Below are 13,359 nucleotides of genomic sequence, written 5' to 3' on the forward strand. Positions count from 1 at the left end.
AATAATGCATCAGAGCAAGCATCTGCTGATGGAGAAACATAAACATGTTGAGGAACAACCTCATCTTCCTTACCTCCCTAGTTCATAGTAAGGTGTGTAGAGGTCCAGGGCTCTAGTAATGCTGGATTTGGGAGCATAGAACAGGTAGAGACCAGTAGAAAGATCTTAATTAGCTGTTAGGTTAATTTCGTTCCCTTTTTTCCCCCACAAACAATCCCGAAGTCACCAGTGTGCTTTCTTCCATTTTTCTTCCCTACTCATGCCTGCTGTGCCTCTGCTCCACAAACAGAGCTGTAACAGAAGAGCCCTATCACACCACGGCTGGGCTGTTGCTCCTGCTTCTGGCTTTGTTTCAGGGAAACGCTCCTGTGGGTACTGCCCTGTGGGTACTTTTTGGAAATACAACTGAAAGCTCTGTCTTTGGAATAGGAATCGCAGAGAATCTGCTATTCACTGCTTGCTTTCTTTATGTGAATCGTGCACTGTATAAGCAAGTTCAAATCTTTCAAATGATCTTAATACAGCACTGAGTCCTCCTTTCAGGTGTAGCACTTAATAATTTTCCTGCTTAATTACAGGGGCATCTTATGTTATCTGAACTAACTGGTTATTTGATGTGATAAATTCTCCTCCTGTTTCAGGAAAAAAAGACCAAGGAGTTCCCAACTGCCAGCTCCAGGTTATGATATTTGGGGCCAAGAACTTGCCTGTGCTGAGACCTGCTGGAATGCTGAACTCATTCGTTAAAGGGTATGTATGACACTTAACGCTTCAAATGGAAAGTGTCACAAACATCCTGTGCAAAGGTAAGAATTAACTTGCTTTCATCAGGACACTGCTGTGTGAAAGTGGCACTGTCCACACTCCTAGTCAGCCACGCTTGCAATTGTGACAATTTACATCTGAGTGTCTGCATAAGAGGAGCACTCAGCAGGGCAGTGAAGGGTCCCGAATGGAACATCGCAATTTACTGTTGTCATTGAAATTTCGAGTTCACTATTTTAAGCATCTGCTTTTAGATATTGGGAGGAAAAAAATGTGTGACTTAAGAGGGAGGTGAAGATACTATATTTTCATTCCTGGTGTCAGCTGTGCTCTTGCACAATTTAATACGGCTTTGGACAGTGAGGAGAAAACTTTGGTCTACGCATTTTAAAAGAGAAAGGACTGAATTTTTCTTCAGCGTGCTGTGTACTTAATATGCAGTGTCATTTTACCTTCTGCTTGTCAGGCATTACAGTGTTAAAATATTTCCTAATACCACCTGCTGTGGTACCTGTCTTCAGTGAAGTGGGAGTTTTATCTGCTGAACAGGCAGGTTTCAGACAGCCACTTGTTGGGTAACAGAACTGGGAGTAAGGGCTCCCTCATCAGCCAGGGACAACAGAGGAAAACCAGACAGAAGACCCACACTGAAGGCAGACAGTAGGAGCCAAAGTCCCCCAAAGAAGCAAACTAGCATCATGTTCTACCTTGCACTTAGCTGAACTTTTTGCTTTTTAAGGCAAAGTGAAGGGTCCTGGTTGATTAGTGCACATGTTCTGTTCCCTGAGTAAAACACTGCTTGGCTCAGCAAACTTGCTGAACTCTCATTGTGTTTTGTTTCTTTTTGGGGGGGAAGCTGCCTTATCCTTCCAGACCAAGCAGAGTTAAAGCAGAAGTCACCTGTCCTGAAGAAAGAAGACTGCCCTCAGTGGAAACATTTGTTTGTCTTTGATGATGTTACCCCAGCACAGCTACAGCAGTCATGTCTGCATTTGACTGTCTGGGACCAGTCATCTTTTGGCTCACACGATCAGTTCCTAGGGGGAGCCAAGCTTGGTGCAAGTAAGTTCTTCATCACTAAATGTTAAAGGTATTTTTTGGGGAAAACAAACAAACAAACAAAAAAAAACATTTATTTTACATTCTAAAAGTAACATTTGCACTGTGCTATTATTTGTCATGTGTCTGCACATACAGCCCCCAGTCCCTGACCTCAGTGACTTGCAGTCTTGCACTGGTTCTCGCAAGATCAAAAGCCTGTGTTAGTTCAGGCCTGTGCAGAAGCTCTGGGCTGTCAGTGGGAATTGTCAGGCAAAGAGATTTGTTAGCACGGTAACACTCAGGGACAGAGCCTGGCCACACAGAAGACAGGAACAGAACAGGTGGGTGCGTCAGCTCATCTGGAGCTCCCTATGTATTTTTCAATACATAGTACTTCCTTATATTCAATACATAATACATACTGGTCCTTGAGCAGTTTCTTAGGACTTGACTATTTTTAAAATACTTACAATCACTTCAGAAGTAAGCACATGAATTCCAGCTGTGCAGATATCTGTGCTTATTGTTTTGTATCCACCAATCCTTCCAATGAGAGATACAGAAAGTGAAACTTGCTCAGAAGCCCTAAAGAGACTAAGTGCACGTCTGAGCTTTAGGCTCTGGTCTAACACCAAAAAGAGCCTTCTTTCTCAAAAGCTCGGAACTGTCTGAGAAATCCTCTGCTGGCTGGCTGGGCAGGACTTAACAAGCAGTAGACTAGAGAGCTATTGTCACTTGAAGGCTGCCCAGTGGCGTCTCTCACCCTGTCTTCTCAGACAGTAAATGCTTTTGTTTCAGTATTTGAGACAAAAGGCTTAAGACCAAGACCCATGTCACCTAGCTGTGCTATCTACACGCACTTCAGAAGAGCGTTATCACTAGTAATACAGCGCGCAGGTTTCCTCATGAGATTCTGTTGATTCTTCTTTAGCATTTTCCCTTTGGTTAAAGCAGGGCCTATGTGCTTCTGAGTGACAAAACCTATCCAAGCCCTAAGCCTAGTAAGGTATTAAGAGTCACTGCAGATGACCACATTCATCTACTGTTTTTGCTATACACACTTGCTCCTCTGCTTTTAGTCACAACCAAGATTTTTTTCTTTGCAGACTGAGCTCTTGTTATCTTACTTTAAGAGAATTTAAATAATGCTCTACAATTATAACTACAAGTTATTGAAATTAATGACTTGAGTGCTATAGAATAGCTGAAAACGCTTTAGATTTGAGAGCAGCAGCTTGGCATCCAGTCATTTGGGCCAGAAGTGGTACAGAGCTGGACCTAGAAAAGCCTTTGGGTAAGGCCAAATGAAAAACAACCCTGTGAGCTTCCATTTTGCTTTCTTGCAGAGGAATCGTTTGGATTTACGGACCCTGTTTCTCAGCCAGCACTTAACTGGCAGGAAGTGCTCTGCAGGCCAAACACGTGGATGGACTTCACACTTGTACTGCATTCAAATATGGAAAACTTTAAATCGTGAGAAATTGCTGCACAACTTTTCCTTCCCCCGTGTGCTGTTTTAACTTCGAATGGCACATGCCAGGTCTGGGGAAAAGGTGCCCTACAGTAGTACTGACCCCAGCATCTGGGGAGTAGTTATACATTTGAAAGGGTGTGACACCGAAGGCTGTGTTGTCTTTCTCCAAAAACTAAGGCCTTGTTATCTGTATCTCTAGGTCGGATACAAGGTTAGTGTTGTTTCTTCAGGAGTAACAAACTTTGAAATGGATTATGCTGACAAGGCACTAGCAGACAGATGGTATGCAGCTTCCTATTTTTGGATATAGAGCTGTGGTTACTTGAACACCCGTTAGGATACTTCATAGGGAGGAATTCCTATCCTTCAAATTAGATGATTTCATTCTGGTTTTGATGCCCCATGCATGACCAGAGAGAAATGGAAACTGTAACTAGTTCATTTTTAATTGTTTGCAGTAAATTGGATGCTAACACCTATACTTCAGCATTAGTTCTAGTGCCCATACTACTTCATAAAACCCTAAAAAGCTTTTGCTTAGGTAGCCCACCTCTCCTTCAAATGTGTGCTGCATTAAGGTGCTTACAACCAATTAAATGTATAAACTTTCCTGCAGGGGGGGAGTATGGGACATCAGCTAGTAAAATAAACATGATTACAGAAAATTCCTTGTTTTTCTCAGCTGCTGGTGTGAACCAGTATTAACAAGCCTGACTGATCCATATGGTGTAGCTTATCGCTTATTCATGTGAACTATTGGAAATGCAAGCTTAATGCCAACTGCCCTGTCAGCTCCTTTGCCTCAGCTAAAGCAGTGTTACAGGCAGCAGAAGCTTTGTATTTACAACCAGAACTAGTGCTGCTGTTACATACGTCTTTTCCCCATGACTGAAGATTCCAGCAGGTGTTACCCTTCCTTCCTTTCTGGAACAGCACCATGTTTAAGGACATAGAAGTGAAAGACAGGGATTCATATGCTAGCCTCAGAATCTTAGGAACCAGCACACCTTACACAACATCCACCTTACACAAGAAACTTGACTCCAAATCCTTTGTTACTCTGCAGATCTTTTATTTAGATGTTTGCTGCTGCAAATAAAAAACCACCACACAACAAAACTCAACTGGAATATAAAGCAGCATAGATGTTGTAAATGGAAGAGAAGAGCTGACAACATACTGTATCTCACTTTCTAACAGATTTTCAAGGAAAGGGGGAGATTAGTGGGGAAGGAATAGTCACAAGAATGCTCTCAAATAGAGAGAATACAACTGTGATATAAACAAGCAGTCCCTTCATGTTTGGAGTCTGAAACTTTAAATCAAACATTTAAAAAATTAGAAAATTTGTTAGAAAAATAGGTGCAGTAAAATTGTGTATATTGGATCATGTGTACATATCAATTTTCTTCATTAAGTAAAAAAGTGATCTTTACAAATAATGCTTTATAGTAAATAATCAGTTGCACTGCAGACTACAGTGTTTAGACTTCTTTACAGATGCAAGTCTCATTAAATCTGAAAAGTAACAAAATATACAGAGCAAAACTATTTCCCTTTTAAACTAGTACAGCAATCCACATATTGCATATTTTATATATATATAAATACTACACTATGACTGATCAGTGATGAAGCTGGAATGCAAACACAGTAGTGTATTATTCCAACAGAGTATCTGCCTAGTTGTTACGTAAGGAGGGTGTCAGTGTTCCTATGCCACACGTGAGCTGTCACTGCAGAATACCTCCAATTGAGCACAGTAACCAGAAAAAGCCTTATTCCCATGCAAAGTAGTTCTGAGGTGTTGTCAGTTCTTTTGTTTGTGTATCAGGGGAAGGTGGGCATGAAGACGAAGGAAAAAAAACAGGGTGCATGCACACGCACACACAGGTGTTTGCAGTTCCTGAGTTGTCTTCTCAACTGTTGGACTTTACACTGTGACTGTAACACAAAGACATATGGCACAAAAATTCATCCACAGTTGCTTATTTTTAGACCAAGCTGAATCCAGCACCTGCACAGGACCCGCACCTACAACTAGATGCAGGTTTGTGTTGCTTAAAGAGAGATGTGACATAAGCATAAGGCCTTTTGGCACTAAGCAAAGGCATGAGCAAGTTACCAGGATCAGTGGTACGATGAATTTTTAACTATACCAAATTTAACACACAGTATGGAATAAAGGGGAGATGCAAACACCTCTGGGTTTAGAGGACATTTGTTAAATATCATAGCAACCCCTCCTCAGGGAAAAACAACAACAAACAAAAACACAGCATTAAGATCTGCCTTTCCCACAGTCTTGCTTTCTTGTTATAAGCATCATTACATTGCCTCAAACTCATCAATTCTCTGCTTGGTGTTGCCTTGTCGGATTTGTCGCAGTGTCTTGTACTTGTCACGTCCCTGTCGCACATTCTCTGAGTGGATAATATCATTTTGGGTCCTCTTATCTTCATCTCTAGCCTGTGCCAGCTCATCTGTCAGTGCCTGCAAAATAAAGAACATTAAAAACAGATTATACACAAGAAGCTTTCAGCTCATGACAGCAGTGATTTCGGTGAGACTAAACAGTCCTTAAATGACTGGGCAGATCAGTGATATGGATGCAATGCATGCTTCTTATGAACTTCTGCTTTCCCTAAGTAAATTTATTGTGCTTTGTGTATTTAACCAAGTGGGTAAGTTATTAATTTTCCAGGAATAATTTATTTCATTACTTTCCCTCTCCCAATGTTTTCTTACCCTCAATTGCCTCTGTACACGCTCGTTCTTCTCAGCCTCAGTGATGCGCTTCTCCTCGTTGCGGTCATTCCTGATGCCCTCACTGGACAACTCTGCGCTGTATGCAGAGTACTCGGACCCTTCATCATGCAGGTTATCGTGGACGTGGTAGTTCACGGTCTCATAGACAGGTGGGGGTGGAGGTGGAGCAGTCATTACCAAGTGCAGTTCCTCCTTTGTCTTTACCAGATCCTCCTGGGCTTCCCTTGCCTAGGGAAAAAAAGTAAACAATATTTTAATACATTTATTGATTTAAACAAGGTTTATGAACACTTCTATACTTATCTTCCCAGTTTTGTCATTCTACAATGTAAAGCAAGAAATAAGGAATTAAGTCTCCTGATGACAGTACTTTGTTGTTTTCTTATGCAGATTTTTTTTTTTGCTAGTGACAGTATCATTGTCCACAGCATAATATGCAGGGTAGCTAAACTAAGAATATTCCTCCAATAAAACAGTTTAGGAAAAACTGTTTTGTAGAAAATTAGTTATTTTTAACCTGTTCTCCATTTGAAGAGGTGTAGGTTGTAAATATGGGTTCCAGAGAGCAAGAACCTAGATTCCTGAGTTGGCATGTGTAACAAGGTTATGCAGTAGGAAGACAGCTTTCTTGTTTCTTCAGTGGTTCTACCCTCCCACTCAGTCTGCAGCGATAGTTACGTGGCACTAGGAGCACCAGACATTCCCAGCCTTGCGTGGTTTATTCTTGGTTTTACTGTGTCTAGTTATGCAGTTCTCCAGACCCAAGTATCAGGCAGCCACTGACAGCAGCCTCAAGGTTGGTGCCCACTCCATTATGATCACATTTTTAGGTTTTATACAGACTCCCATTTTATATTTGACTTGTTGAAAGGAATGTTTTGGAGGCATACCGCACATTAACCACAAGGCTGGCCTTTTCCGCTGGTGCATGGATGTGTCTCCCCACATATGACAGAAGTTACACCAGGCTAAGCACCATGGTATGCTCTGCTCAACGGCAGAACTTCAGAGCAACTTTGACAAAGATACTCACTCTGATTTGCCATTCTTCAACCTCGCTCTCTTTACGCTTCCTTGCCTCTTCCAGAAGTGCAATCTTGGCTGTATACTCTGCAAGCTCTGTAGCCTGTTAAATAATAGAACTGGAATTATAAGGACTCAAAAAAAAAACAACACAAAAACACACAAAGAAACATGTTTGACTGAGAAAAGATCCAAGTATTATACTCCACTCTAGTAAAGAATGAACAGAAAATTAAGAACAAGAAGTAGGTTGCTTGTGATAGAATCACTGTGGCACTAGCTTCTTTCTATCGGATGGTCTAGTACTTCACTGCACTACATTCTTATTTTATTCCCCTGTGGAGCCTGAGGCTTGCCTTACTCAAAGGGCACAGTAACATGCCTTTTTATCTTATTCACAAGTGACCAGGTCTTACCAGCTGTTCCTGGCTCTTTATCTGGTCAATATTCTGTCTCTCCAGCTCTTCCTTGGCTTGCAGAACAGCCAAACGATCAGCTTCCAAACGTTCTGCTTCCTCCTGGGCTCGTCTCCTTTCCTCCTCCAGCTGAATAGCTCTTTGGATCTGATCTGAGAGCTCTGGGAAAAGACAGATCAGTGCTGTTAGTCCACAGGCCTGGCCAAAGTGAAGACTTAGGTAACTGCAGAAGTCACAACAAGCACATGGCTGCAGCCTACAATCTCTTCACTACACCTGTAAGTAGTTATCACACAATACATCACATAACTCATTTCAGAGGCAGTCAGCTGCACATTATAATTAGATCTTCTACATGGTATTTTTACCAGAGCCTGTAACACTGATGTGATTCTACTGCCCTTAGTTGACAGTTTTTTGTAAGGGCCAGATGTTGCTGTCTCCAGTCTGCTCATCTGTGCATTGAAACAGAAGCTTCCATTTCACTGGAAAGACTTGTTCCCAAAGTACTTTTTTCTATTAGATGTTAAGTTAAAAGCACTCAAGAGCTCTGTTTCTCTCCGCTGCAAGAGGTTATGCTACTAAAACCCCCTCAGCAAAGAGAAAAAGAGTTGGTGTGACGTTCAGTTCCCAGTTAAATTAACAAATTTTGTGACTTCTATGCCTTGGATGATCTCAGCAGTGCATGCATGCGTGTGCATTTATCCAGGGAGGTAGATACTAGCGTGCTTTGCCAAAAGATCCAGTGTCACCAGATTTAGGCTGTGCAACCCAACACACGTGATCTGATCAGACAGTGCAAGTACTTTACCTTTCTCTGCCTTCTGAGTCTTCACTTCATACTCTTGTAGCCTCACCAGCAGCTCTTCCTTCTCCCTCAACATTTGCTCTTTCTCTCTCTCAATCGTCTCTCTCCTCTTCTTTTCATTTTCTAGTTGTTGCCTGTTAGAAACAAATGTCATGCTTGAAGCTCACTTACAGACACGTGTTTTTTGCCTCGCTTGCATACACAGCTTTGGCTTTACCTAGTGAACTGTTTTTATCTCAGCCCACAAGTTCTCACACTTTTAGCTCTCTGATTCTCTCCCCATCCCACCTGAAGAGACTGAGCAAGCAGCTGTGTGGTACTTAACTGCCCGCCTGGGTTAAATCCCAACATTTGTTACTTAATCACTTCAGAATTAGTGCTCAGTTTTTGGATACCTGCATTTCAATAAAATATTTATATTTTCTGTTGCCTGCCCCAGAAACTTAGAATACCAAAAAAAACACAAAACAGTAGATGCAGAGAAAAAAAACAAAAGCAGTGCTCTGTACTACACAGATTTCTTTTGTTCTGTCATAAAGAAAAATCAAGGACACGTAGAAACAAGAGCACTGGGAAATGAGGACTAACAAGTCACCAATACAGGAGGAAAAGAGTATGATTTCTTGAATCACAAGCAACCAGCAGCCAGTCACAGAAGACCAGTAGAACTATTAATCCTTTTCCCTTGCCTCTAAGACATCTCCTACTCCCCTCTTGCCTACTCACAACATACACATGCTCCCTGTGGAGTTTGGTCCCTCCAATGCACAGATCAGGCCCCAACAGACAGGAGTCAAGAGAACCCCTGTGTAGGCATATGGCTGTCCACAAGAGCCCAGTGACTTTGCTGGCACGCCTCCTTGAAGGTCCAGCTCTCAAGGCTGCAAACCAGAGAGCCGACCACACCGGTCACGGGTCTGAGACAGAAGAGCAATTCTTACGCTCCCGCTGGGACTTGAGATACCCTGCAACGCTGTGAGCCAGGGCTCTGGGGGCACACAAACACACACACCCCTTACTCAAAGTGGGACGGCTCATACCTTTACCTAAAGCTCCCCGAGGAACCCTGACAGTTTTGTACATTTAACTCTGCCTCCCCATCCCCACTGTCTGTATTCAAGCTCACCTTTCCAGCTGTTTCTGGTGCTTCTCCTCCCGGGCCTGGGCTTTCATCTGTTGCACCTCGATGGTGTCAGGCTTCCTGCGCCGCATATACAGTTCATGGTTGCCCATGCAGAGCTGCAGGATCCTCTTGTTAATTCTCAGACGAGGGGCGTAAAACACAAAGTCCTAGAAGAGACACCACACAGTCAATTTTTCAGGCGCACTCTCTTCTCCCAGCTGACCGCAGACAGATCATCCTGCCACTAATGTCGCTGCAATCGAGGCACATCCACATGCTATTTAAATATCTCAGCAAGGACCACCAAGATTATCTGAAGCCGAAGCAGTTTGTTATTTATACAACCCGTCTCAAATCTATATAGAATTGATAAATTACTCTTCTAGAAAAAGATACTTTTAGAGAAAATTAACAGTCTCAAATGTCTGCACGTAGAAGACACTGCTGAGCTGGACCTGCTGCAGAAGACTCTGGGGTAGCAGGTAAACATCTGGGTGACTCACAGACCTCTACCATAAAGCAATTAGTTTTTAAGTTTGTATGGTTTTGTGACTGAAAGATAAAGCATGAAACAAAAAATGCGTTGCAGACTCTTAAAGTAACATCAGAGAATTTCCTGATTGATTTGTATCAATACTCGAGACATCATCTATATATTTTTTTTTTCAGAGAAAAAAATGCCACCACGCAAAAATAGCCTCCAAAAGCATTCTTTCCTCAGCATGGCACCACTTAGTTAAGTTGACTGAGGCCATTACATCAGTGAAAGTTATTTTTTGAACCACCAAACATGGACTACTTTGAATACTGTGTTACAGACAGTAGGCAAAACCCATTCTGCAATTTCTTGTTCTGCAAAGAGAACAGCCCCAAGTTTCTTATCATCTGTATTATCAAGGCTATTACAGGCACTATGCAGCAGGCTAGATCTTCAAAACACAAGTCTGACAAGAAAAGGATATGGAGGACCAACTTCACTAGCTGCCTAAAAATGTATGAGTCCACAATATTTTATACATGCTTACGATACTGCCTGAACTTAAACAATAAAAAACAACACATTTTTCTGCCTCTATTTGCATACCCCGTGGATGGTGACATAAGCAATAGGCAAGGTACCAGACGACCACCAAAGCCAGGTACCCACTCCTTAAGATTACTTTTGTATTGGCTGCCTCACTGTTAGCACGAAGTGGTACTGAGGAGGAGCAGACAGAAGCTGTGTGTGTTTGCATGGCAGCAGCAATCATGTTTTTCACAGAATCACAGAATTTCTAGGTTGGAAGAGACCTCAAGATCATCGAGTCCAACCTCTAACCTAACACTAACAGTCCCCACTAAACCATATCCCTAAGCTCTACATCTAAACGTCTTTTGAAGACTTCCAGGGATGGTGACTCCACCACCTCCCTGGGCAGCCTGTTCCAATGCCTCACAACCCTTTCAGTAAAGAAGCTCTTCCTAACATCTAACCTAAAACTCCCCTGGCGCAACTTTAGCCCATTCCCCCTCGTCCTGTCACCAGGCACGTGGGAGAACAGGCCAACCCCCACCTCTCTACAGCCTCCTTTAAGGTATCTGTAGAGAGCGATAAGGTCGCCCCTGAGCCTCCTCTTCTCCAGGCTGAATAAGCCCAGCTCCTTCAGCCGCTCCTCGTAGGACTTGTTCTCCAGGCCCCTCACCAGCTTCGTCGCCCTTCTTTGGACCCGCTCAAGCACCTCGATGTCCTTCTTGTAGCGAGGGGCCCAAAACTGAACACAGTACTCGAGGTGCGGCCTCACCAGAGCCGAGTACAGGGGGACGATCACCTCCCTAGCCCTGCTGGTCACACTATTTCTGATACAAGCCAGGATGCCGTTGGCCTTCTTGGCCACCTGAGCACACTGCTGGCTCATATTCAGCCGACTGTCCACTATCACTCCCAGGTCCTTCTCCGCCTGGCAGCTCTCCAACCACTCATCTCCCAGCCTGTAGCTCTGCTTGGGATTATTACGCCCCAGGTGCAGGACCCGGCACTTGGCCTTGTTAAACTTCATGCAGTTGACCCCAGCCCATCGGTGCAGCCCATCCAGATCCTCCTGCAGAGCCTTCCTACCCTCGAGCAGATCGACACTCGCACCTAACTTGGTGTCATCTGCAAACTTACTGAGGGTGCACTCAATGCCCTCGTCCAGATCATTGATGAAGATGTTAAAGAGGACCGGCCCCAGCACCGAGCCCTGGGGGACGCCACTAGTGACTGGCCTCCAACTGGATTTGACTCCATTTACCACAACTCTCTGGGCCCGGCTATCCAGCCAGTTTCTAACCCAACGAAGCGTGCGCCAGTCCAAGCCAAGAGCAGCCAGTTTCTTGAGGAGAATGCAGTGGGAGACGGTGTCAAAAGCCTTGCTGAAGTCAAGGCAGACCACATCCACAGCCTTTCCCTCGTCCACCCAGCACGACACTTTGTCATAGAAGGAGATCAGGTTCGTCAAGCAGGACCTGCCTTCCATAAACCCATGCTGACTGGGCCTGATCGCCTGCTTGCCCTTCAAGTGCCGCATGATGACTCCCAAGAGGATCTGCTCTAGTTTTAACTGCTCGAGTTTTAACTGCTCGAGTTCAGAAACAATTTGTCTGGAAAAACTAGAAGTCACAACAATGAAAAATGCTCCAAGTCCTGTTAAGATGAGCATGAATTCGCTGACAAAGTCATTTTCTTCAAAGTATTTTTCTTATTCACATATTGACTGCAAAAATGCTGTCAGCAAGGTGTGCGGTGCCCAAATCCTGTCAGAGGCATTCTGAGCTGCACACGTCTAATACTGCTAGCTGAGACTGTAAGCTACTCATCTGACCTCCTATTCCTAACAAGTAATTTAAAAAACAAATGGTTTGTGTACATTGTGAGGAACAGATCCTATCTCGAAGCTAGGTTCGCTTCCAGTGAAAGCAAATACTGAGGGCGCAGACGGTGGCTGCATTCATCATTTAATGATATTCACATAAAAACACAGAAGAACCTCCCTCCCTTCCTCATCATCCCCCTGGTCTAGCACAACCGGGAACACTGCAGCTTGACATATTGGAAGTGTGCTAAAGGTGCTGGGGTATGTGGGCAGATAGGCCTAAAAATTAAAAAGCTGGCTCTGGGCAAGGTGCCACAGAATGGTACCCGTTGAATTAGTCTCCATTTTAACACTGACATGGAGAATCTTCCAACTTAAAGGGGAGCTTCCAACTCACGTCTAGGGTAGACTGAGTATTTTTGATTTATAAATTACTTTTTGAAAAGAGATGCAAGCAGATGAAAGGATCTAGACAGCTTCCTGTCTGTTCAGAATTAGTGTCCATAGAAATTCTTCTTTCCTATGTAGTTTTAAATGTAACACCACCCATAGGGAAAAGGACAACTGAGACAGAGAAAGGAACATAATTGATGTTTACAATGTTAACACCTTGCTGTATCAGCCTCTTGCAAGTCTTCCAGTTCAAATTCAGTCAGATTTACTGTTAGGGAGTGGGAGGAAAGCTGTGATCCATAAACAGGAGATTAGTATTTTGTACTGTATACAACGTGTCCAAAAATGACAAAGGGGCTCTTCTACTGAGAAGTGCATTCCTGGGGAAGACACCTTTCTACCTCTGTGGAATTTTGCTGTTTCTCACTAATAGCATCAAGAAGAGCCCCTCTCCCCCCAAGCCCCAGGTTATCAACTGCAGGAAAGGATGCCTCACCAGCAGCCCTGCAGCACACTGCATTAGCATCATTCAGATTACTGGGAGGATCTCTTCCTGTTAGAGAGATTCTTAAGACATCACCCTTTACCAAAGCCAAACTACTTATTATTTCTCAGGGCTGTATTTATCCACCAAGGCCAAGAACGGGGGTGGAGGAAGGGAAAGAGAGGAGGCCTTTCTCAACCATTACAATGGTTTCACAAGGCTGACAGAATGA

General features: G+C 43.5%; 2 protein-coding genes across 5 annotated transcripts in view; one reads left to right on the forward strand and one right to left on the reverse strand.

Annotated features, from left to right (window-relative positions):
* SYTL3 (synaptotagmin like 3) overlaps positions 1-4,618 on the forward strand; it is a 34,558-nt gene extending 29,940 nt beyond the window's left edge. For all 3 annotated transcript variants that reach the window (XM_035321892.1, XM_035321893.1, XM_035321894.1), the window contains 3 exons: positions 642-750; positions 1,622-1,827; positions 3,153-4,618. In XM_035321892.1, the coding sequence (XP_035177783.1) occupies positions 642-750; positions 1,622-1,827; positions 3,153-3,283 (446 nt within the window). In that variant the 3' untranslated portion in view covers positions 3,284-4,618. The remainder of the gene's footprint in view (positions 1-641; positions 751-1,621; positions 1,828-3,152) is intronic.
* EZR (ezrin) overlaps positions 4,329-13,359 on the reverse strand; it is a 37,967-nt gene continuing 28,936 nt past the window's right edge. For both annotated transcript variants that reach the window (XM_035321895.1, XM_035321896.1), the window contains 6 exons: positions 9,423-9,586; positions 8,300-8,430; positions 7,489-7,649; positions 7,083-7,175; positions 6,029-6,277; positions 4,329-5,773 (listed from right to left, as the gene is read on the reverse strand). In XM_035321895.1, the coding sequence (XP_035177786.1) occupies positions 5,609-5,773; positions 6,029-6,277; positions 7,083-7,175; positions 7,489-7,649; positions 8,300-8,430; positions 9,423-9,586 (963 nt within the window). In that variant the 3' untranslated portion in view covers positions 4,329-5,608. The remainder of the gene's footprint in view (positions 5,774-6,028; positions 6,278-7,082; positions 7,176-7,488; positions 7,650-8,299; positions 8,431-9,422; positions 9,587-13,359) is intronic.

Source organism: Oxyura jamaicensis, chromosome 3 (assembly GCF_011077185.1).
Source record: "Oxyura jamaicensis isolate SHBP4307 breed ruddy duck chromosome 3, BPBGC_Ojam_1.0, whole genome shotgun sequence".
NCBI lineage: Eukaryota > Metazoa > Chordata > Aves > Anseriformes > Anatidae > Oxyura > Oxyura jamaicensis.